The following is a 25,807-nucleotide window of genomic DNA, read 5'->3' as shown; positions in this document are numbered from 1 at the left end:
TTCATTACTCTAGTTATCAAGCAAGAGCCGAAGCAGAATGGACTGCACGTATAAAATCTTAATTCGATTTGTCTATTCAGCACGTTAGCGCTGCAGTGCACCACGTGCAAGTAATGTGATTGCCTATACACATGCATGAGCAGGTGCTTCAACGGTGAAAGCTTTTAATTCTTCACATCATTCCTTCTTTCAAGAGCACCAAGTGCTACAATGGCGCTCGCGGGAAATAACTGCTGGGATGAAATGGCGAATTTGTGTTCTAACGGTGTCTGTAAATATAGTCTCGAGCTTCCCGCGAAACTTGGGCCGAGGGCGTACGTTTGGAATTTTAAATGCACATGTCGTATAAAAAACGTCTGGAAGTATAGAGTCTGCACTATTTCATCTCTCCAACTGCGACTGGACTGTATGAAAACTTTCCCTCGCGGAAAACTTCCTTTTTATGGCTCAATTTGAGAGTGGAGTTTTATTTTTAATAAATTTCTTCTGACTGGATATAAAGTGTGGGGATAGTTTAGTTTTAAACTCTTTTCCAGAGCACTCAAAGAAAAACTAAGAAGAATATCTGAAAGCAACAAAGTTTTAGCCTGGAGTCCGGATATTTTTTATTGGCAGTTTCGTTGAGAAAACTCCTGAAATTCCAATTTTTGCGTTTCACGGAAGTCCAAAGATAAAAACTAGGAAATTTAAGTAATCCCTAACTTTGTTCGGGTTGTCGTAGAACATAAAATCTAGATATCATTGTAAAATCAATAAAAATTATAAAAACGATGTTTTTGGGATTTTGAAAAATGTTTTCACGCCCAAATCTCAGCTTCTCACGGTCGGATTTTCAAAAACCAAACACCGCTAGACTAGTCTCAATCTTTTCTAGATAGCCAAAACAGTCTAAAGGTTGTATCCCCTTCAACCTGCCTTTTCGCACCCTGAAAACGAAAAAATGTATTGCGTAGATATATCTAAAGTCTTGGAATCGAAACACAGGAATCAATTTCGCTTTCTAAACGGTTCACTGCCTTGATTGGTGCTCAACCCTTGCATCAATTTCACTTCAAGCCCGCTTGCGTAATTTACCCCCACGAAAGAGCTAGTATAGTACAGTATATACATAGCTTGCGCCTTGACGCGTGTTTGCTGGATGCGCGCGAGATTAATTTTGTGGCGCGCAATAAAAGCGGCTAACAACGCACGTACTCCAGCAATGAATAGAGTGCTCTCGTCGTTTTTGTCAGGTGATCGCCATTAAAAGCGGCCACGGTCTACTGTAATATAGCTGCCGGAACACCATTTGTTTTACCCATTCCGGAATGGCCAATTGTTATAATTGCATGGTGCGCTACAGCCAGCCGCACTGCTAACCGAATTAACCGCGCTAATCCTACCAAACAATGGAAAAATGCCATGAGAACAGTCAACGTTCGGAATGGACCAATTAATTAAGAATATACAAAGCGGCGATTTATAGTCAAGCGAATTAGCCACTTTCAATCGGAATATTTATTTTTTTCTATATCTAGGTGATCCAAAGTTAAACAGGGTGTATCGATTTTAATGAAATTTGGCATGTTGATTGCCTTTTTAGGTAATTCATTTTTTTTACATTCAAAAGTTTGAAGCACACGCAATTGTGGGTTTTCATTAAACACCACTTACTTGCTTCATATTTGATTACCTTCTTGGCTTCCGCAGAAGTGCAAAAGAAACAAACTCTATGCCATTTGAAAGGTAATTAAGTGGGTAACAAATTGCCAGCAGAAGTTAAGGTCAAAGGTTAAGTCTACTAAAATTTCACTAAGGTCTTAAAATAGCAATCAGATATTTTTCGACGCAAATGCACATAAATGTTAAGTCAAAATACATACATTCTTGCGCCAACAGACCAATTTATCATTTTCGAGATGTTATGATAGAAAAATTAAAAAACCGTGGTTTTTTAGGCACCGAAACAGAGTAATTTTCCAATTTTGTATTTTCGACATGATGTCGAGCAGATTTGACCCTCTTCCAATTTTAAAATGTTGTTAATGACTAATAAGGGTGTGGGAATTGATTATACACCCTTCAGGAGGTCTCTGAATGTATTTTTTGGATTTTTTATTAATCCGAAATTAGTGTTATTGGTATCGGTTCTCATACATATATGCATCTTGACTTTGTAGCCGATTTTTTCAGAAATTTAAACAGTAAAAACCTTGCAAAAATTTTCTCTTTCCCAATTTTCAGATAATATTGAAGGTACAGGTATTTTTCTTTGTAATTTTGCAATATATCAATTTTTGGCATATATCTCCCCTTTCTATCGTGTGCATATAAATATTTTAGATAGCACCGAACACTGCTTTATCTCTGGCGCAATGCACAAGGCTTATCACCAGCAGACGATCCATTGATCTATTTTCCCACCGCCTGCAGCAAAAGAGTTTCGTTGGCTTTTTTATGAGTGAGATGGATTGAATACGAGACCGGAATATAAAAAAAATCATGCATCAGTGCCCCTCTAGTAATCAGACGGCCTTTTTGCTTCCTTGTGATTTGTGTTTTGCAGCAGGCAAAAAGCGTTTATCGTGTGCGAGCCCAGTTTGCACCATTTCACACAGAACGCCTCAATTGACAGACGTTTTAATGTGCGAGAGATTTTAGCTCAATGGTGTGGAAGAAATGGCACTGGGGCATGCATAGCAAATCGCGTGTCAAATGATGGCTATATTTTTCCAACAAAACTTGAAGCTTTACAGGTCAATAATAATTAGTGGATCGATGCTGGGGGACAGGTGAAAATGATTTGAATTTTTGGATGTAATAGCAGTTGATTGATAAACAATTTGTTCTAATAAAAAAGGACCTTGATATACAGCAAAAATTCAAATTTTCTCCAAAATTTACAGCGCTTGACCACATATTCTTTGCAGATTTCGATTCCTCTAGTCGAGATCTGTGCAACAGCGTATGAAACCTTTTAGGAAAAATCTTTGCTGGGAAATAATATAGGATAAGGAGACAGTTCTCACCATGCTAACTTCGTGACCACTTTTCTAAAAAATTTACTGTGTTGATTTGGTCAATTTAGGCTTCAACTGAATCCTAAGGGATGAGTTTATGAATTTGCAACAACGATTTTCCAGGACATTCAGTATCAATTAACCCTCTTTAAGTTAACTGGTTGTGAAATTTAGCAACATTTTATTTCTATTATGTGCAAAAATGAAATCAGGGCCGAGGAAGAGTTCAATTTCAGATTTTGCCAAATTCCTCAATGATTTTTCACTTGATGTCGATAGCCTTCCTACCTATCTTTTTAATGATGTGCGAATTTTGAGGAAAAATGACCTAAATTGAGAAACAAATCGTGATTTTGCAGAAGGGAGAAAATGCTTAATTTGCATATAAAATTACAGCCAATTTTCTCGCAAATTTAAACTTTTCCCCCATTTTCACAAATCACAATTATTATTGTGCTCAAACCCCAAAAGAAGGGCTGTCTACTCACGTGACGCGAAGAGTTGCAGAGAGCGTTGGTTCAGCTTGTTGAGGAGGAGAGTCTTTGCAGAACTGTTCCTCCGTGGAGCCGCCGCCGAGCACATACACCCTCCACACGCAGGGGTTGGGGAGCCAATCGGCTCACCCCCGACGCGCCACGTGACCAGCATCCCTCGCATGCCGCCTACGCCACTGCGGGCTGCTGTCTCACCAAGCCGCGCGTCCGACCCGCCGTGCAGCCTCGGCAGCAAGCGAATAATCAGCCGTGATTGCTGCCGCCGCCGGAATTGCTCTGACCAGGAAAAATCGGCGCTCGCTCCCCCGAGAACTGCGTAGAATGTAATTTCACAGATATTCTAGGTCATCAACCGAACGGATTAAACGTGAAATTAATGCGCTCGCTCTGTGATTTCCTTTTCATTAACTCATTTTCCCGTCAATTTTGGAGCAGGGTGAGATCTTTCTTTTCTTTAAAAACGAACAACATTAATTTTTGGTTACTGTGTATAAAATTTTTGGCTTTCAAAATGAGACGCAAAATTTTGCTTTCACCGATTTTTGGCTCTAAAAATGAGATTTTTTCTCTTCGTATATTGTAGTTTAAAAAGTATGAAATTTCAAAGGTTTTGTTGGTCCAAAAAGTCGACAATTTTCAGTTTCATTTATAAGACAAAAAAGGATTTCACCTTTATGCCTGGATTTTTTCCGAAATTTTTACCAGTTGGTGCCAAAATAAAAAAAAAACTACTCTGAATCAACAAGGACAAGTCCGAATTATTTCCTCATCATCGGAAATCAGAGTGAAAATTTCAAATAATTTGATATTGTAATTCGATTCAACTTTTGTCACACGAGGGTGCTGCGAAGATGTGTTTCTCCGAGTTGCCCTTGGAAAATTCTATATCCTTTATTGCCAACTCGTTGTTAGATTCTATTTACTATTTATGTTAGACGCCATGCACTTCTCACGCTCGCTGCTCAGACAAGGAAGTTATATCCCCTACTGAATTGCACGCTTAAGGAGCAGCTATAATTGAGATCTGCAAGGTCTATTCATAGCCTAGCCGCAGGACTACTATTAGCAGTGTCATGCTTTGAATGTAAAACGGATGGATGCAGTAACAAAAGCAATTATATCTACACTAAGATAAAATTCACAAAGGACTTACAAAGCAGGCAGAGTTTCTCTTATTTTGTGACAAAAGTAAATCAACGGGAATGGTTGTTGGATCTTCATACATTTAGCCAAATATCCTCACAATTACATACATTGTTGTAATGGGGAAGTCATTTTAATATGATAACAAACTTTTCTTATTAATAACATTTGAAACCAGATAAAGCTAATTGCAATGTCCTTTAAGGCCAGTAAAATGTGAATTTACATATTTCACTTATTCGTTTTACAAGCTTTTTGAATTCCACAAACAAAACAAATGATGCTAAAGTTAGCAAATTCCACAATTTTCTCTGAAATTAGCGACATCCACTTATCAAATCCAGAACTTTAAAAAGATCTAAAAATTGCTAAAAGTCATTTCTGTGGTTTTTTTGGATGCATCTACAAATTATAAAACTGGTTAAAATCCACAGAAAAGATTTTTCTCACATTTAAAATTTGTGGATGCGTCTATAGAGACCCATTTCACCCCATTTTCGGGAATATGAGCATTACAATATAAAAAATTGGTTATTTGGTCTACACACCCTGACAACTTAATACCAGGATGCTGAAATAAAGATTTAAAAATTGAAACATGAAAGCTCCCAACAAATAATTCGAAACTCATGCTTTGCGAAAAACGTCGAGAACATCGTCAAGTAAAGCGAAGCAGCGATGTGTCACAACGTCCAGCGGTCGTGTTTGCCTTGTAAACGTGGGTGGAATAGAAAGCTTTTCACCCACAGATGCGAGTCTAGGTATGTGTTTGCGCGTGAAGTGCGTTTACGCCGACCGCGCATAACATGCGAAAGTGGTGTTGCACGGAGAGTCTAATTAATTTCGCTAACGGTGGTGCAGCGCTGCGTTCGCTGCGTATTTCATTCTCATTATCGTAACTAGGGCAGCTCGGAAATTATTCCGCCTGAATTTGAGCACGCGCGCTTTTACGTTCTGCAGTGAAAAGAAGGAAGCAAGCAAGTATAAGCAGAGGCGGGCTGTCACTAGCACGACCACGAGAGCCCTTGAATAGAGCAAAAGGTTTTTCTACGCTGACGAGCACCTTGCCAACTTATGGTGCTTCACTACCGCCGTATGGGAACGGCCGTGCGGATGAATGCACTTTGATAACGGGTAAAAAGTCGATGTGCTGCTATAATGGACGCAGGCTGAAATTGGACCACGTGAGAAGAAAAAATTCAGCTTTCAATTAAATAATTAAAGATTTCGTGACTCTTAAATTGGACATTAAAATAGTTCTTGTTTTAAAATTGTCGGTAAATTAGTTTAATGATACATTTTTTACATTTTCCTCAGGACCATTTTATAACAAATAAACAAATAATATTTCTTGATCAAATTTCAACATTTTAAGTTATTAAAGTTTTCCTCCTACACAAAAATTGTGGCAATTTCCCTCTATTTTGAGTGTGAACTGATCGCTTTTTTGTAGCTTAATGGAAATTATAAATCATTCCTGAACCTGGAAGTCTAAATATAAGTGTATTTTTTTAACCAAGACGAGGACAGTTCTTTCTTGTTTTATAACAGGTCTAAAATAGCAAAACTAACATTCTTTCACGTGTAAAAAAATAATTGGGCTAATTGGACTGGAAAACTGGACAAAAATTATTTGATGTGTTAAAAAATCCAGCATAGAAAAGAAAATTTACAATATGCTGCCAATTTATACGTTCTTTCCTCCATTTTTGCCCCTTGAATAGTTCATTAATTTTCTTACTTAGGTTGCAAGGCCATTCAAACAAAAAAGTGTAGAGATAGAGAGAGTTAAATACAAATTTCGACAGTGTTTTTTTCCAAAAAGGAAAGTGTTTTCTCATATGAACTATGAATAAAAAGCACAATTTTAGGAGTCGATACATAATATCAAGGCCTAATCCTTTTTAATTAAAGCAGCAACCTGCAAAGTACTTAATATTCATTAAAAGGAGGATTATTTCCATGCGTGGGCGGCCTAAAACGACTGGATGTAAGCTTCTCCGCTTATTTAGTTCCTCGCGAATTTCAAATCTAATGTTCGTCAAAACGGATCTCACTAAACAATAAACGGCACAAAATCTTCATAATAAATTGTGACTTAATTAGGAAAGATGTTCCAAGATCATCGATTCAGTTCTATAGCATTTACAAAAATGGCTTATTTGTTAAAAGTTAAATTCTAATTGTTCGAGTTTGGCTGTGAAGTTGAAAAGAATTTTTTTAGACATTTTTATTGAAACTAGTTCAACAAAAATCCAAGGTTTCTTCGGAAAAATGCCTTTTTAATTGAATTGTGGCTGCAATGATTTGTGAAACACGGTCCAAAACAATTAAATTGGATCAGAAACCGTTTAAAAGAGTCAAAAATGGAGAACTAATTAAAAAAATGACTGTTAATTTGTTGTTTGAACAACATTATGTAAAAATTAATTCCGATGATTTTTTGGGAATATTGGGTTTTTTGTACCCTTTTTTTGTCGATATTTTGGTACGAAAAGCCTCGCTATAAATAGAATTATCATTTTAGTTACAGTAATCTCTGCTCCAACAGAAATGTAATTAATTCCATGTCAAAACAGGCTTAAATCTTCAAATATAATCAAGGCAGACTAAAATTAATTCATATCTCATCCAATTGTTTGTGCTGATAGTGGTACAAAACAAACATGCCAATTACCCCTCGAATGAGAGAGGTTGTTTTCACCGTGAGTTGGATCACGCGGAGGTTAGCGTGCTGCGAGTGACACAGTGTCAAATTCTCCATTTAGATGGGAGTGAGTGACCCTGCGGAGCAGAACTCGCCGGAATCTGATATGTTGGTGATCAGGGGCCGGGGTACACATGTCATCGCCTGCTGCTCACGTGGCGCCAGCATCTCTTCAGTCGCCGTGGAAACCGCCCCTGCGTCAATAGGCCACCCTTAGGCGGGCGGCCTCAACTACACCCCTTTCCAACTACCCCTTTCGGCGAACAGATGGCACTTTGGTGCTCTCCAGTGGCTGTCAAAGCCGTTGCTATGAAAAATTTTATTTATGCAAATCACCCGCGGAGACAGTTTATTTCTTTTGCAGATATAATTTATTCATTTTGAAAATCCCCCTGTAAGACATTTGAATATTTTACGCACAAATCCTCGTTGGTGCTTTTATTTAGTTATTTTTTTATATTTTGCGGGCGCGAATATGAGTTTTGGTGCGTCAGGGGATTCCGTGAATTCAATTTTATCACGCACGCGGCGCACAAAAGGTGTTTTGTTTGTGTGTTAAACTGTTAAACGTAGAGCCACTTTTTGTTTGGTTTCGATCGAACCTTTTATGTGTTGCCGCGCTTTTTGTGAGAGTGCAGCAGGTGTACGCTCACAAAGCTAATTGACGTACATGTGTTTATTAGCACGAAAGGAGTTTTTATTATTAGTTGGTCGGGAAAATATTCACAATGCAGGATATTTTCTTTTGCTGTCAGATGGAATTTTACAGTGGTTAGGGAAAATAAAGGATTTTTCATTCCAGCAATTAAACAACTCTTATTTACATAATTTCATTTCAATAAGTTGACCTAATTGGTTTACTCCTCTCGTTTTATTCTCCCCTTCCGACTCTTTACACTGCTAGACTTAATGATAAAAACCGAAACAAACCCACGGCGATTAGAAGGATATAATATGATTTTTTAAATTGTTGGTGCAGCAGAGCCTTTTTAAACTACAAAAGGACTTAGTCCTTGCAGCCCAACAAAAATTAAAAAAAGAGTAAATTATTGCTTTTCTGAAAATCTGAAAATTTCTGAAATATAGGTTTCCTTGATTTAGGGATTTTTGTTTTGCAAAACCCACAAAAAATCTGGCACAAGCAGCACCATCCCATTGTCAACTGAAAAAAATGGGGAGACGTGACAACCCGCAACGAAACTCTGAGCTTCAGCAAAAAATTGTAGCTAGCTTACAAGGGGTGCGTGCCATTTAATCCAAAAGATTAGTTTTTTGATTGATTTTTTCGCTGTTTAAAACAAAAAGGAATATAATTCCCGTTATTTTGGTTCGCTAAATCCAACGCCTCTAACTCCGCAATTTTAAAGTATGAAATTTTAACAAATTTTAAACTGCCATAATTTCTTGACCGTTAGTAATATTTTCAATAAACTTGACACTTTTTGTAATCTTCTCAGAGAGACTAACCGAATTATTCGATATTTTGCAAAGGTTTGTGCTTTTTGTTCAAAATTTCCAGAACTTTAATTTTTAGTACGATAGTTTTCATAAAATCAAGTTTTATTTCGGCTTTTTGGAATTTTTGTGGGTTACATAACTTGCTGAAAAATACGAGTCAATTTTTAAATAAATGATAAAGAATCGATTTTCCAGATCATAATAAAATTGCAATTATTTAATTGATTATTTCATAGACAAACACTCTTTTCCACTATAAATTAAACTTTTGTGATGAAATGTACCATCTACAAAATTATAACATCAATATTGAATCTCTCTATTTCAAGCTGCCGAGTACAGAAAGTTGTAATTATTATTACTTGTGTTGCAGTACACCGAATGGTGTTCATTATTCCAATCTAAATTGTAATCTGATTTCTGATCTGCAAAAAATACATGTATTGTACTATCTCCTTGTAAGAACTAGGCTACGCACGAATGCGTGTGAAATTACACACAAACTATCAGCCGGACCCTTTAGAACAACTCTTCCTCCGCTCGGGCGCGCATCCCTGAATCCCGTCGTGCTAGGTGGGGCATTGGGGCAACGGGCGGCGGGGGAGGGCGGCCGTCGCGCTGCTCGCGCAACACGCATCGATCCCGGCGCCAAGGAGGATCGGCCGGCGGCCACCCTGCCGCCCTTCTGCAGACGAACACGCCCCTTGGAGGTGCGCAAGGGCGATTCGATCCGCGTGGACAGAGCGAGAGGCGCGGCGCCGCGCCCGGGTGCGCCGCTTCAAAGGTGCCTCCTCGCGGGAAAAGGACATCCCGTGCCGAGTCCCTTGGGCGGCTGGCGAGCAGTGCGGCGACACAGCTGAGCACCGCCTGCAGTCGACTCGCACCCAGGCATGTACTCTGGCTCCGTCGCCCACCTCGCACCAAAAGGTAAGCGCGCCGCTCGCGGTCACGTGACCAGCACCCTTTGCGCGACGAGTGACTGAGTGCCACTTTGTCGATTTCAAGGCCGCTCGAGTTCACTTCGTGACGAAAATAGTTTGTTTTTGTAGACAAATATGTTTCAAACGCATTCTTACTTGTTTAAAAGTGGACATGTACACAAAAAATATCTTTACCTTAAATATTCTCTGAAAATTGGTAAATAGATTAAATTTTTATAGGTTTTGTTCTTTAATTTCTGAGAAAAACAGCTGCAAAGTTTGCATGCTGATCAAGCATTGTTCCCTGCTTACTGTAAAATCACGATTTCACAATGTAGGGAATTTTTCCTCTAAATTCGCACGTGTTTGGAAATAGAGGAAGCGAAAAATCAATGACAAAACCATTTAATGTTTCGAGAAATATGGCAAATTCTGAAATTTAACTGTTATTAACTGGTAATTTTGTCAACAATTCAAAATCTCATCTGATTCCGAGTTTGACAGTGATAACCACTTTAAACGGCACTCTTTCTCAATCTTAGAAAGTATTTTAGGTGATAGCTGCTGATTAAAAATTTAAATCATCGAGAGTAATTAAAATTTAAACAATTCATAATTGGAATCCCTAGAAAAGCCATAAAAAATAGCCTTTGTTTTTATGGTACAATAAATTATTTCCACGCTAGAAAAGTGCAAGGGGCCACAGGTGCTTCCTCGAGTGCGAGGAGAGATCGTTGCGATAAAAAGGCTTCTAAAAAGATAAAATATATATCTGGAAAAACATTCTGCGCCTTTTCAGCCCAACGAAGAGAAAACACGTTAAACACTGCTTTTCTCGAAACTTGATATTTTAAATCAATGGTCGAAATTTAAAATTCAAGCACTTAATCCAAATTTGACGCACAAGAATAAAAAAGGTTACATTTTTAAATCAATTATTTAGACAAAACCAGTAAACCAATAATTTAATCATGCGGTTTCAGCTGAATATCTCAGTCAAATTTAACGATTTTCCCGCGCTTTATGACACGTTCCAAGCCTACTTTATTATTTCTGGAAAATCGCGCCCCCATTTCAAAATTCCCGCGAGTTACGCTCTCTTCCAGAGATCGCTTTGCAAAGGACGGGTTTTTCGAAATAAAAAAATTACAAAAAATCAGTCATTTTACCAACGGTTAACTTTTAGGAAATCGATTATTTATCGATTTAAGAGAAATATGACCCTGATTTAGCATTCAAATGGATAATTCTTGAGCAAAAGTCGCCGCAGAATGATTACAGTAGGAGCAAGGACAGTTGCAAACAGGTGGTGGCCGCACGTGGAGCGTCCCTAGCGTGCAATAACATTTTGCTGCATTTCTGTTGCAAATGTATATTATATAAATGAAACGCCAGCTTGGCAGATGAAGGCAAATTCTGATCTGCAGCGCCGCGATCACGCTCGACCCATGCATATAGAGCAGTGCTTTATGCCCCGTTAGTGAGCAGTCAGTCGGCTGCTATTTGCGCAATGCCTGCTGCAAACACCGATTACATACATAACGTGCTCTTACATGGGGCTTTTGTCGAGTCAAAAGCAGGCGGAGATGGAAAATAAGATGCGAGTTCCCAGAAGACGCGACAGATTTTGCGATGCGGGTCTCCACGCCTGATGGAATACATTTGCGCAGAGATTGACAAAAAGACACTGTCAACAAATAACTTTGACCATTGAGACGTATCGAAATGGGAAAACTCACTATCTTAAACTACATATTTTGGCATTTTTAAGACAGTAAATATGTCCAAGGAACTCTTTTCCTATTTAACCTAAACATAAACAGGATAAAACTACAACAAAAATGCTCCATTTTTAAACTGATTATTGTTATTTTTCAATCAACCAACGTTGAAGTTCTCAGTTCTCAGGCGTAAAAATGCCTTTTTCCAGAGCTTTCCAGCTCAAGATTTTAACTTAATTTTGGACATTCAAATTAGCTATATAGGAAATTAATTTCCTACTAAAAACAATGGGCAATTTTGCATCTGTTTCAAGTCAACTGTTTGGCGCGAAAGCCATTTATTTGTCAGTTTGAAATTATGAGTTACAGATGCAATTTGGCTCTCTCTATATATTTTATCATGCAATTTGCTTTAATGGATTCCAGGTCGTGGAAGGCCTTTGAAGCCAGTTATCGGGTTCGGAACAATACAATGTTTTGGAGCGCAGCCAATTTTCATTAGCATGCGGGCAAAGCAAACCCCAGCTAGACGCGTCGACCGCCGGTTTAATCTCTTTCGGAATTTATATCTGTGGAAGATACAACATCAAAAATTATCTTCTCGTTGACTATAGTTTCAAAGTTCAGTTTGTAAATTGCATTTCTTCTGCGCAGGAGTTTCCCTCGCAGTGCTGTGTTTTCCATTTTTGTTGATTGGAAAACGGAGCGGAACCCGTCCGCCAACTCTTTGAATCCCCATCAGTAGTTGCTGGTGTCTAACGACCAAAAGTTTCGCTCACCCACCACTTGTGTTCATGCGCTGTGTCAATTCCCCGCGGGCCTCGCTCACCATCCTGTTAGTCAACTCACGAGACTTTTCTGTATAACGCGAAAATACTTTATTTTGCTAACGCGGCATCATTTTGATAAAAAATAAAATGTACAGTTTTTTCCTCTCTGAATAATTAAAGAAGGCTTAGCGCTGCATGATAAACTTTGTTAGAATAATATCACCGCGGGATTTTATACTGTATTTATAAATTTTGCATTTTCCTCGAGGTCATTAAAGACAGGATTTATATTACAAAAACCGGAAAAATCCTTGTTGCCTTAGAATACTTTTCAAAAATGATGAAGACTGTCTCCCTATTTGAAATCTGATTTTATTTCACAAAAAAATAGTTTCCCAAAAATGTTCCTCTCACGGTTGCATCTGATTATAAAATAATAATATTTGAACACGGAAAACCAGATAGCAATGCAGTAAAATCAAATATGACGCAAATCTAGGGTATCGAAAATGTCTAAATTCCCCGTCACGCACTCCATGCAGATGAGCTGGAAAAGTTTATCCGCGCAAACTTTCAAAGCTGGCGAACAGTGGAGCACGTCTGCTCTGATTACTTTCCGGCAACAGCTGAGCAATCCGGCGCATATTATGAATTTAAAGCTGCTTAGACATAGGAATACTTTTAATTGGCTACGGGAAATATGAAATAAAAGACTTTTCGTGTTTGGTTTCGCTCGCGTTGCAACGCGCGTAGACTATTTCCCCTTCAAAAGCTAGGGGTGCTATGATTAATTGGGGCGGATTGTGCACGTCCTTTCGCGCTTAACATTCCGGCCAGCACTTTTCGCGGTCTAATTACGCCAAGGTGCCTACTCGTGATACCATGATAAATCACCAGCGATGTCATAGTTTAAAAACGTGACTGCGGCAAGAGCAAGAGAACTAGTGATGCTTTTGACACAAAATGAAAATATATTTCGCGGATTTCATTTACATCTAATGATTTATTTTTTTATTTTAAAAATAAAAAGCATCAATAAATTGAGTGTTTAGGTTGTTTAAATTGGATCTATTGAAGAGAAAAAATCAGTTATAAAGTATTCTTACGATTTTGATATCTACAAAACCAGTAAATCAATCATTTGTACTCATGCTTTTGAATGAAAAACTCAGTAAAACGTAAAATTTCACGATTTTCACTCGCTCAGCAACATCAGCTACGCCTTCTTTTTGTAATTTCCAGTGAACCACACACCCATTTCAAAATTCCAGTGGTCGCTCTTCACAGAGAATCCAGTGGACATGTATTTCGATTTCGATAGAAAAACTACGAAATTTCAAATTGTTGAGTCGTGGATATTAACAGGAGCATAATATATAACGCCTTTATGTAAAATAAAGCACGTAGTTGATTAAATAATATTTGTTTTTCCCAATTTTTAGTAATTAATATGAATACACTACTCTGGATGTAAAACCATTACCATCAGCAACTCTGTTAATATTATTCTAAATCATTTGAAATTGAAATCCAGAGGTTTTTAGAGCGAATAAAATATTGAAAGAGCGAATAAATGATATTTATTACGCAGACCCGCAGCCGCAGCGACATAATTGCTTCCAGCACACTCACCACAATTGCTCTTGACCGTTACACGGGTGGTGATTTATTTTATTGGCCCTGCTGCCTGCTGGTCAGAGTCGAAACCTTTACGTTTGAAATTGAATCGATGATGTCATTGCGCACTAAAACACTTCGGCGCCGAATTTGCTCTGCCAGAGTCGAGTTTTCGAAACTTTCCTGCTTCCAATCAGTCTTCTAGTTGGAGGTAATTAAGTTCCGAGCGCGCGGTGGAGGATTGTAATAATTAGATGGTCTGCTAGGCGCGGCTGAAGTTGTATTAGCAAGTGGGGGGGGGGGGGGGTACGGTTTACGCATAACGCTCTGAATCAATAATTCTGGATGAAATTTGATGTACCGCCCGCAAACTGGCAGCCCGCTGTGTGCATCAACACGAGAGCACGAACGAGAGCAGCTTTGTGCCTCGTCAACGGACCGGTGAGCAACTGAGCAGAGTTTGTGTAGTGTGTACGCGTACTATATATTTTGGTGGCCGTTGGCAAGAATACCAGCAGGCAAACTCAATCAGTGGAATGTATGCAGCCGGCTGGGCAGGCGTGAAGAGCAACTTGCTGAACGTGACTATCGCCGGCGGCCGTTAACGGATCCAGATTTTTTAAAAATTAGTTTTAATGCAATCCATGTAGATTGAAGAGCTCTAAAAATAATTTATTTTAAAGTAGCAAGGAGATTTTTAAAATTCTAAAACATATTTTGCATTTTTAAGGGCGAAATGGTTGGATTAAAGTGAAAAGTGGGTGATTGCAAACCGTAAACCGTCAGGAATATCACACAAAGCGTGTCACAAAGCGCGGGAGAATCATGAAATTTTACGTTTTTCACTTAAAATTTGTGGAAAGTGTGAAATTGGGGCGTGATATTTCCTTCGAAATGTGTATAAAGGAGGTGTGGCAAGTGTCGCAAAAAGCTCAAGAAAATCGTAAAATTACACGCTTCTGCTTAGATTTTCAGCTAAAATCCCATTTAAATCACCTATTTATTTTATTACAGAAATTATAAAAGCTCACCTATTTTAGAGTGCCTAAAACTCATGCTTTGTGCTAATTTGATAGTCCGAACATCAGAAAAAAAATAATCATCAGTCGTTCTTGCACTTCCTTTTAAGTTATTTCTCATATAAACATAGTATCTCGTGCAGTTTAAATCAAAATGCGACGGTTCTCGATGACACGTGTGAGAAAGGTATTGTTTACAGATTGCCAAATGCTCGACGCGCGCAGCACATCCGACAGGCCCGAAATCAATTTTCCTGCTCAAAACGAACGGCTTTTTGCAGGCCGGGCGAGAACGAATCTGCATTTGGCCGCGTCACTAGCACGCTCTCCTCCTTAAAAGGACTATCACCATCACCGCGTGCGCCCGCTGAATGCGGAGACACAGACTTCAAAGCTGCTTTTCTGCGAGTGACATCTCCCGGGCAAAGATAATTAATTCTGTCGTCGCTACGTCTTTCGGCAACTGTAATTGGGACTGATTGAGTGTAACGCGCAAGTTTAGAGTACGCTTTTTATCACAGTCATTATAGCGACTTTAAATGAGAGGGATTAGGAAATATTTTTTGTTCTTATGGAAAGGGAGGATGCTACTAATTGGGAAAGTTCTTTCAAATGATTCAGATCTACTAAACAGATTTAAAGTGTTGTTTTGTTACATATGTTGACCATTGATTGAAAATTTCTGGCACGCTGTAACAAAATTAAGCTTCATTCCGTCAATTTTTCCTTTTATAAAGACTGATGCTGCATGTTGAAGGATGTAATAGCATTGTTCATGGCGGAAAAAATGCACCTTTGAACAAAAGCTGGAGGAAAAAGAGAGTTGTGGGGCTCTTACGCCGCATGGAATCTGAAAAATATGCCTCGCATTGTTTACTCGAGCGATTTGCTAACTTTATTTTACGAGTATTGCTTTCTTTTAGAGTGCATAAAAGATTAAATGATATTTCTCTCTTTTCCTCTCCATGCAGCTCCGTTCGTCTCCGCTCCAGTTTTTAAAATTCCTATACGGTTCAATTCTTCGTTTTAGCACTGAAATAGCGCCTTGCTCAACGAACAATCAAATTTTCAATGTCGAATTGATTGTTGCCCTTTTCTTGCAACAGTGAAATTCGCGAGCTGGTTGTTGAGCTATGCACAGTTTTTCCGCTACCTACGAATTCCAATTTAATCTAATCCCGTTTTTAGGCTGATGTTTAAGACAAATCTTCTACTCCAATAGAATTCACAACAAAGTTCTTACATATTTTAAACGAAAAAAAATACAGATTCCAAATCATATGAGCAGCTCTTATGGAAATTAAATTTGTCGTGAGTTGAATTTAGCTAAAATATTAATTTAAAAATGATCAAAAATATAAATTTTGTAAGCTTCTATCCAAACGAATATTTTATATGCGTATATGGGGTTAAATTATGAGTAAAGGGGGTGAAAGTGGCTACTGCAGTCAGCAAAACAAAAAGCTCTGATTGCGGATTTAAAATGTGGTGTCTCAAAAAGCGAAATAAATGTGGTGTCTCAAAAACTCAAACAAATCGGATTTCTCGGAACTTATGTGTATATAATACTGCCGTATATTTGATGCTAAGGTGTGGCAAATATTTTAGCATAGCATAAAATAAATTCCCCTTTGATCTGAAACGAACGCCATCCACGTAGCTAATGATGTTTTGATTTGTTTCGTTTCCTAGAAAATAACTCATTACGGCCGAAGCAAATCCAAAGTTTCCTCCTATCGGTTCATGCGCCAATACCATAATTATTCCAGATTATACTTCTTGTAAACATGTAATAGGGAAAATCATCTCTGAGAAGGAAACCCTTTCTCTAATTAGCTTTTCTGGCAATGCTCTCGCTTCAATTAATGGCTTTTGCTTGTTCTGTGTGCGTGTTCCAGATGGCTGAGGTGCGTGGCTTAATTTCGGTGTTGCTGGTCGGCGCCCTGCTGGCGGCTCTGCTGTTTCTATGCCGCCGCAGCGGACTCTTGACCTGGCTCGTTGCCTGGCTACTCTCGTCCAGGGAGGAAAAAGTCGGCCTCACCAGATCCAAGGGCACCTACAATGCCAACGGCTACCTCGTGAGTTGTGCTTTTTTTCTGATTCAAAATAAACGTCGTCGCCGTCGCACGCTTGGGAACACGTAGATGTCGCATAAATCTCCACTTGCAGCTCGCACTAATCTCCTTTTGTTTGATTCGAGATCAAGTGACGCATTTGTCTTCCCTCGCCGTCTGTTTCAGAGCGTAGAATGAATATTCGGATGATGATGAATATTATTGTAAAATGCAGCTTGCTCATAAAGAGAGTACACCTATAAATCCGAATAGAAAACTGTGCTTACTAATAGATAGAGTTGTAAACTTTTTTCATCATGATATTCATTTTACGGGCTTTAAGGGAAATTTTGGTTTAAATCGCAGCATCTCGTCTCCCCGGAGTGCAGATTCCAAAATAAGGTGTGCTTTGGATTTCCCTCACCGAGATCGATTGAACTAACACCAATTTGATGTCCTAGGTCAAGCTCAACTGTTGATTTTAGATTCTAATTAAATTTTTCGAATTGAGCTCAGAATTTAGGAATTTTTAAAATGTGCCATAAAGTTTTCCAATGATATCTTTGAACTTGGGTAAAATTTTCAGAATGATTTTTAAGTTTGTATTCGAGATGATTCAATTCAAAACTAAAAATTACGATTTTTTCAACTTTTTCGCGTTTTCCAATTTTGTGACCTCCAAATCGCGAGTTCTAACCATCAGCATTGCAAAAACTACCCACTGTTTGACTCGATTCAACCTCCCCTAACCAGATGAAAGGTTTAGGGGGTGATTACTCTCCTCCTTACATCATACAGTGTTCAAATTAAACGCAAAAATATTTTTAAAAAACTTATTTTACCATTTCAAGAGGGTTGAAACAAAGTAATTTGGTGGTGGAGGGTGAGCACCACACGTAGACTCTTCAGTTGTTTAGGGGAGGTTAAGGCGATTCTAACGATGGGTAGTTTTTGCAATTCTGATGGGTAAAACCCGATATTTGGAGTTGACAATATTTTTGGCAAGACACGAGCTTTGAAGGGAAACTTCTCGAAAACTGAAGAAAAATCAAACAGTAGCAAAAAACAACATAATGTTCGGATTAAAAAGTGCACTCTTTCTTTCAGATCATAAAATTTGCTAATACTAAAAGTAAAGAAATGGAGATTTTATTGTCTCCAGAAATTGTCGAGACAAATCTTTCATTTTTTTTTAATTTACATCAAAGTTTCAAACTAATCTCTATGAAAATAAATTTTCTGTATTTGCACAGTCGGCTTTGTTGGGGATTTCTGTTTTCATTATTGTGACTTTCCGCTCTTTCACTGTTTTGCAATTTTTCCCTTTTGTTCATCTCACTTTTACAATGTTCCATTGTCCTGGTGCTCCATAGAGAACTCTCTCTTGCAACAGTGTAAATTAAGGCACGCATCACATTAGAATGAAAAATGATGTCGAGCTTTTTCTCCCCTCTTTTAAAAAGCAATACTATAGATATATAAGAACAATTTTCCTGTTTTCCAAGGTGGGTTCTAACTCGGATGTCCACCTGGACATGACGAACGGGAGTTTCCAGCGTTTCGACTCTATTGACCGTGATTATCGACTTTTTGGAGAATCGGCACTCAACGGCACTCGTTACAACCTGTGGGGCGCTCCGATTTCACCCATCTCAACCGAAATTCCTCCGCAACCCTTGCGTCCAGCCCCCGCCCCCTGTCTGCCCCCGAAGCCTGCAAACGAGCTGCCACAGACGCCTACGCTCTACGAGAACCAAAACCAAGCAGTCCCGCGACCAGCTGCAGCCATGCATCCGCTCGCAAACTACCCTTTAATTCCGCCTCCACCCCAAAAGTCTCCAAAGATGACCTCAGTCTTGCCGCCCCCGTCGTTTGCAGATTCTTCTCCGCAAACTGCAAATTCAGAGGATGAAGGTATGTGTGTGTTAATTATCTTTTTTATGCTTGTTTTAACTGCTTTTTAATGATCTTAAGTTTATTTTCGCATACATTTTCCAGCGAAATTGAAAATCTCATCGTTTTAATTATAAATTCCTCTTTAGGGCAGTAGATTTTATTCTTTTTATACAAATTAGATGGTTATTGATGTCTTTGACGAATTTCTGACGAATTTTAGAGGGCTGTAGATGGTTTTTAATGCATTATTCTAGCCAAATTTAATATTTTTTTTTATTAAAATGGTTACACCTTTTGAAAAAAAAATATTAAATTGCAGTTAAGAAATAATTATTAGCTCAAGAAATTAAAAAAAACCCGTCGGCCACCTGTAAATTTCAGTTTCAAAATGTCTAGACTGTGTTTTTGTGTTGAAGGTGGGAATGGGAACGCCGCAAAGCCAGTGCCTAGAATGGAAAAAGAGGCGTCGGTGGAGGAGCTTCCGCCATCGTCAGCACTCAAGAGGGCCGTTTCGTGCGACTCTCTCAGTTCAGACACCTCTGTGGTGCTCGAGAGCCTCGAAGAGCCCAATGTCACGGGCTATCTGTGCATCGGACTGGAATATGACAAGTAAGCCTATTTTGAAAAAACAAAACAAAACAAAAAACGGAATTGGGAAAACGAGCACGTGCATTGCCGGAATTCTGTTACCTCAGACAGATCCCTTACAAATTGTTTTTAAGCCTCTTTTCCTCCAGAGAGTGCGCAGAAATCAATAGCATCCAATAATGCCGTTCGCTCTCTCTCTCTCTCTCCTTTTCCCAAACTAACTTTTTCGCAACAAACAAATAATACGTGTTGCGGAAACTTTACTTCTCGCCGTGCGATATTTGAACGCTTTTTGATGCGAGGCAACTAATCGACCGCATTTCATGCTCCGCAGAACTCTATGCGGGAGTGACATGTCAGACCTCGTGGTGAGTGTGCTGGAGGCCAAGGACCTCACTGGACCTGATCCAACGCAGCAAATCGACTCCTACGTCAGGGTTTACCTGCTTCCCGACAAAAGCTCGAGCTTGCAGACCAGGGTGAGTTAACTGCTCTCGTAATTTCTCCAGGGGTCTTTCAAGTGGATACTACAAAATTATTTTTTTTTTAATTTCTGAGAAAATCAGCTCCAAAGTTTCCACGGCAATCAAGCGGTGAGCATAAATTGTAAAATCACTATTTAAATTTCACAATTTCCCAGAATATTCATGACGAGAGAGTCAAAATCTAGCAGGAAACCACTGACAAACCGTTCAAAATCTAAAATTTAACTGTTACTCGGTCCTAATTAGAGATTATTATAGACACTAACTGCCATATTTCGAATTATATTTATTTAATTAATTTAAATTTATGGCGTGATATTACTTATTGTTAGTGATGGATCGTTTTAGCATTTTTTCGCTAGTGCTGTTCGCCTTTTCTCGCTTAATTTGATTATTAATATTCTGTATTTTATGTAATGACATAGCAAGAATAAACTAGAATAAAAAAAATTAATTTCGATAGCTGTCCTCTACTAATAAACTTTAATGCCTGTAATCTATCCGGCGGCGAGGTCAGCTCCCTTAATTCCCAGACTGAAGCGTAATATTGACAAATCGGCTATTTCGAGTAAGTAGGATGTAGAAGGAAATATCAGCGCGAATGTGTAGTACTATATGAGCACGAGCAGCCGCAGGTACAAGGCTGCTTTGAGCAGACCTCTCGTCGCGTTCGTTGCCACAGCAACCCATAACGATAATCCGCCAGGCCTATGTCAACTCTTGAGCAAAGTTAGACCCGAGCCGAGAAAACAGCTCCGTGATGTTTGCCGTACATTTTATTAAATTCAATTCATTTGCGTCGCACGAGATACGCGCTTATCACGTCCGTAGGATTTTGGTAACGAAGCTCAGAGCTGCTGTGCAAATGTTTGCCTTTTTGGCTGCCACGCCGACCGAACAAGGGATTCCATTTCAATTTTGTGCTTTAATCATTTTGGTGCTATTTTGTATGCTAGAATGATATTAAAATCTTTTAAAAGACTACAGGAAATGAAAACTCGTTGATTTTCCAGGAATGAGTAACAAACGTCAAGGAAACCTTTTGTGTTCTTTTAACCAAGATAATAGTTTAAAAGGCGAATACCCCGTTTTGAGTTTAGTGAGTTGTGCGTTTTCGAAAGAGATCTATTTCCACTTGGCGGGTGACCGCGGAAATAGATCCAGCTCATAAGAGGGAATTTGTCTTGGACGGAAAGAAACTTATGATTTTTTTTAGTTAAAATTAGACAAAAAACTTTTTATAAATGAAAATCTTTGCAGTCCAACAATTAAGACATTGTTGGCTATATAGCAAGTGGTTCGTTGGTTAAATAGCTTGAGGATTTTGCAGCAATTCTCAAACCGGGACCCAGTTAAGCAGTTAAATTTCAGAATTATTACTGATTTCTCGAAAAAATTAACGGTCTTTAAGTTATTATTCGCTTGATTTCGGTTCGTATCGTCGCGATATATCCGATGTGGTGCGAATTTGAGGAAAAATCCACTACGTAGGGAAATAAGTCGTGATCTTCAGCACGCAAACTTTTGCCATCAATTTTCTCAGTACGGAAACCTGCGAAAATTTGAGCTCTTTGCCAATATCAGATTATTTCCAGTTAAAATGAAAATTACGCCATTTGCAAATAACAACAAAAACTGCTTCGCCGAAATTTCCATCTGGCGGCAGACACTAATTACGGTTGCGGCAAATAACGAAACACAATCCGTCAAGCGGCGCAGCGGCAGCGATGCTAATGATTGAAACCAGAGGCTGCGGCGGCTCAAAAATTGCTGTTGTAATTCCTCCCCGCGATCCACCTTACTATTCGGCGCGTGGGCTAAATGATGACTGATGATTATGTGCGCAGCAACATTAATCCATCTCGTGGCTGAAATTGGGTTGATAACAAGTGTCTGCGTGAGCGACGTCATTCTTGCTTTTTATCCAGTCGTCATGGCAACAGGCGCTAGTTTTCCTCGAGATGTAAAGTTGACACTTTTGCAAAAAGAGCGTCCGCGTGTTTTGAATAGGGCTGATTTTAACAATTTATCAAGCTCTCTGCCGCTCCTCTGGATTCATTCATTCGTACTAATTGCTCACGTTCCACGAAAATGAATCTAAAAGAAATTTATTCCGTTTTCGCAGGTTTACAAAAACTCGAACAGCCCGACATACAAAGAAAAATTCGTGTTAGGAATGGAGACGGCCGAGCTGATGCGACGCTCGCTTGTATTCTATGTTTACTCGAGTGACAAACAATCCAACACCTTGATAGGCGAGGCAGAATTGCGACTCAGCGATGTCACCATGCGTCAACCTGTCACCACATGGCTCACCCTCACAGACACCGGCCAGGTAAGTGCAATGAACAACATCTGTTTCTTTCTGTCCCATCCCACAGCCGGCGCTGAAGTGTTGGAGGTCATGATCCTTTCTTTTATTTTGGTTTGGCATCAAAACAATTAAATTTACAGATATGCTTTAAATAATTATTTTAATAATCAAATCAAGACGGAGATGATCAGTAAAATTTCAGAGCTTGCCAAATTTCTCGAATTATGAAACGTATTTTCATTGATTTTTCGCTTGACTTCGATTTCTCTGGTCGTGATCAAAGGTCAGTGTGCGAAATTGTGACTACACAATAAGGAGACTTGATTATATAGCATGCAAATTTTGCAGCCGACTTTCTCAGATATTTAAACGACAATTTAAGCCCTCTCCCAATTTTCAAATCCTTTTTCAGAATTTATTGTAAGACAAAAATCCACTTTCATTATCTGCGATCTTTTAACCATGCGCTTCCTTTCCTCTTAACTTTGCTTTGTGATGAAAAGCTACATAGATGGGCTCGATCATCCGTTCAGCACCGTCTTTAAATAATCATTTTGAAAGGCGCTCTTTTCCCTCGGCAAGGGTAGACGCTTTGTGTAGAACTTTACAATTCAACCGAGCTATTTGCTCTTGTTTTACCCGCTACTGCTGCGCAACTAATTTTATTTGTCCCTCTCGACAAGTCGTTATAGTAAAAGAGAAGTGAGGAAATGAAATGAAGCTGCCGTGTACAGCAAGAAAAACGAGTGGGAATTTTGCGGAACGATAATGATTGCGATAAACGCTACAGCTTCTCTTAATTTCCGCAGGCATCACACACACTCACACATCTATATGGCAGATGAGACCGCTTTAACGCGCACATTAAATTAATGTGTGGGAATCTCTGCTTGGGTTGCGGAATCGAAACATTCAATATGTCAAATTGGAATTGATCGAGAGTGAAACTAGGGGGCGGATTACGGCTCCGTTTTTTTAGCTCGACCTTGAAACACTGTACAATGCTAGCCTCATGCCCAGCGTTGCCATTTTCTGTCAAGGTTGCGTTGCCGTAATCTGCCCCTAGTTAATTTTTTTCATGATTTTGCCAATCGATTTCAGAGAGTCGCATGTCATATAAGGTTAGGCAACCGAATCACACGGTCAACAATTGGACAAAACGTGCCGAAAATCGGTGAAAACGTACAAACCGTTACTTTGGCGGTTCAAACTAGCAAAAAGTGCTACAAGAAAGCTTTTGACCAATCAGAAAAGTGGAGAGAGGGGGATCTGATTGGCTTAAGATCGAGACAGCAGCGCCATAATTATGTATAGTGCTAGTGCAGGTAAGCCAGCAGCCAGTCTTGTCGCTTGTTAAATAATTTCAAGCGTAAAGTTGAAAAATGGCGGTTATTTCCAGAAGCCACTGTCAATTTTCCACCCTGGATTGATTTTTGAAACACCAGAACTTTCTTCCGATCCTTATTAAAACACTTTCATAATTTTTCTACATCATGCAAAAAATCCCGCCATTTTGCTGTCATCTCAGCAAGCAATTATCGTTAACAAGGAGGAAGAATTAGCTTTTTTATCCACGTGGCAAATTTGCATTCATCAATTTCTGGCCTGTCAAAACAGTGATTACGCGGCGCTGGCTCAAATCCACCGACCTGCTCATTATTCAGCAGCGAGGGCAGGAAAACAGGGGAAACAGGCGCGGCTGGCGGCAAGTTCATCACGTCGCCCGCAACGCATGCACATAACACCAAATAATGACTGAGCGAATGCCTTCCTCGCTTTTCTCGCAATAAAATCACGCGCACGTGCGGCCCATCCGTTTTGTATTTCGCCTTTTCTGAGATGCGTGAGAGCAGCCGGGGGAATCGTTTGCGCACGCAAAGTTCAACGAATAATCTAGTTGATCGCACTGGCTGCAGGATGGATGGATGCGAGTTTGAAAGTAGACTATCAGACGGTCACTTGTGACGTGCCGGTTGCATACTTTGGCCGTTAGCAGGCGCTTTGATCCGTCACAAGATGAAGATTGCCTTGCCCGCTCGCCTCTAACTCACTTATCGCGGTGCTCTGTTTACTCACTCACTATCTCGGACGAGCTCTTCATGCAAAGACTGAAGAGCACCAGTCTCGACAAAGGACGACAGTCTCAAATCATGTGCTCTTTCCATTTTAACTCAATGCATGATAATGTAGTCTTGTCACGCTATATTACGTGGTTAGCTCTGTTCATAAAACCTGAGCGGAAAGTTAAATGCTGAAAGATATGTTGCCATTTTTTTCAGCAAGAAAACATCAGTAACAAATCAACATTTAATGAGGAAATTTATATCTTGCTCAATATGAGGCTGTGAGATTGGGAAAAATTAATTTAAAATATTAGGCTTTGAAAATGTGGGTCAATTAGTTGCGAGAAAAGTATATTAAATTTCTTGGGAAAATCGGTTTGATAAATCTCTAATTATCTAAAACTATTTAGGTGGTTCACGATGAAATAAATTTGAATTATCTACGAAATTATGGTCAATCTAGGTAAATTTAAATAGCAAAGAAATAATTTAATTTATTATTCATCAGATATATAGATTTAAAAAATCATAGCTATAGTTTTAACCCATTGTTAATTAAAATTACTTACCCCTAATTATAAAGAACTTAATTAGTATTAATTTAACAAAGCACAAATCATATGAAATAGGGAATACTCCTGGTAAACAACTCGAATTCCTGCGCAAGAGGATAAACCGAGACTCAATTGTCCGACTGATTGGAAAAATTTCTGCGAAAATCGTTGTTTTGAATTGCCGAATAAATCAACGTCCACTAAAAGTCCATTAGGGACGGGACATCCGTCACAAAAACAACCTGTCAATCCCCAAACAAATCAGCTTTTTTCTCCACTCGATACACAGGAAAAAGTCGACGCCCGTGCTGGTTGTCGTCGTCGTCGTCGTCGATGGTGTGATCAATAGAATTTAATTAGTATTTCGACCTTTATCCCTTACAACGCGCGATACAAGCTGGCTAGAATCGTGTGCTGCGCCTTCTCTTCGCGAGGGCATAATGCCTGCCGTCGTGATAATAGCTCGGCTCGTAAAAAGAAAAGGGCGCGGCCTGGCTGCCTGCGAATTTGACCACAGCACTTTATTGCGGAAATGTGCCGCTGAGAGCGGTTAAAGATGAACTGCCTTTCAACTGGAAAATCACGCCTACGAGGCGAAATTGCCCGGCTGGGAGGAAAAAATAGATAGAGGCCGTCCGGGAAGAGCTTGGATCAGATAGGGAAAATTCTAAAATAAAATTTATTTACTGAATAATTTTCAGATTTTCATAAAACTTTATTTTTAGGAAATGAAAATACTATAAGAAAAGTTTGATTAATATATAAAAGTAGGAAAAGTTTATCAGCATTCAGAATGTTCATTTTTTCGTTGTGGCTAAAACCATTGAAAATTTAAAAAGCCTAGGATGAATGCTCGAGAGTAAATTTAAATTTTCTCGGCCAACGCGGTTATACTTTTCCGTTGACTCGCTTCCGCTGGCTGTCATTGTGGCGCTGCTGTCTCGGTCTTAGGCCAGAGCTGCGTCCAATCAGAGAACCGCTCTCGTCTCTGATTAACGGTAAAAT

At 39.2% G+C, this 25,807-nt stretch overlaps 2 protein-coding genes across 3 annotated transcripts in view; one reads left to right on the top strand and one right to left on the bottom strand.

Annotated features, from left to right (window-relative positions):
- The window catches only part of Sytbeta (Synaptotagmin beta), a 60,411-nt gene extending 56,807 nt beyond the window's left edge, over positions 1-3,604 (bottom strand). The window contains exon 1 of the mRNA XM_065494008.1: positions 3,488-3,604. The gene's annotated coding sequence lies outside the window, so the exon portion shown is untranslated. The remainder of the gene's footprint in view (positions 1-3,487) is intronic.
- A 5,881-nt stretch (positions 3,605-9,485) lies between these two features.
- The window catches only part of Syt12 (Synaptotagmin 12), a 30,415-nt gene continuing 14,093 nt past the window's right edge, over positions 9,486-25,807 (top strand). The window contains exons 1-7 of one of the 2 annotated variants that reach the window (XM_065494769.1): positions 9,486-9,728; positions 15,130-15,351; positions 16,747-16,926; positions 18,408-18,816; positions 19,215-19,407; positions 19,721-19,865; positions 21,997-22,206. In XM_065494769.1, coding sequence (XP_065350841.1) covers positions 16,747-16,926; positions 18,408-18,816; positions 19,215-19,407; positions 19,721-19,865; positions 21,997-22,206 — 1,137 coding nt within the window. In that variant the 5' untranslated portion in view covers positions 9,486-9,728; positions 15,130-15,351. The remainder of the gene's footprint in view (positions 9,729-15,129; positions 15,352-16,746; positions 16,927-18,407; positions 18,817-19,214; positions 19,408-19,720; positions 19,866-21,996; positions 22,207-25,807) is intronic. The other variant, XM_065494768.1, reaches the window with a different exon arrangement.

This window comes from Cloeon dipterum, chromosome X, assembly GCF_949628265.1.
Source record: "Cloeon dipterum chromosome X, ieCloDipt1.1, whole genome shotgun sequence".
NCBI lineage: Eukaryota > Metazoa > Arthropoda > Insecta > Ephemeroptera > Baetidae > Cloeon > Cloeon dipterum.
This window is presented reverse-complemented; position numbering and strand designations above follow the sequence as displayed.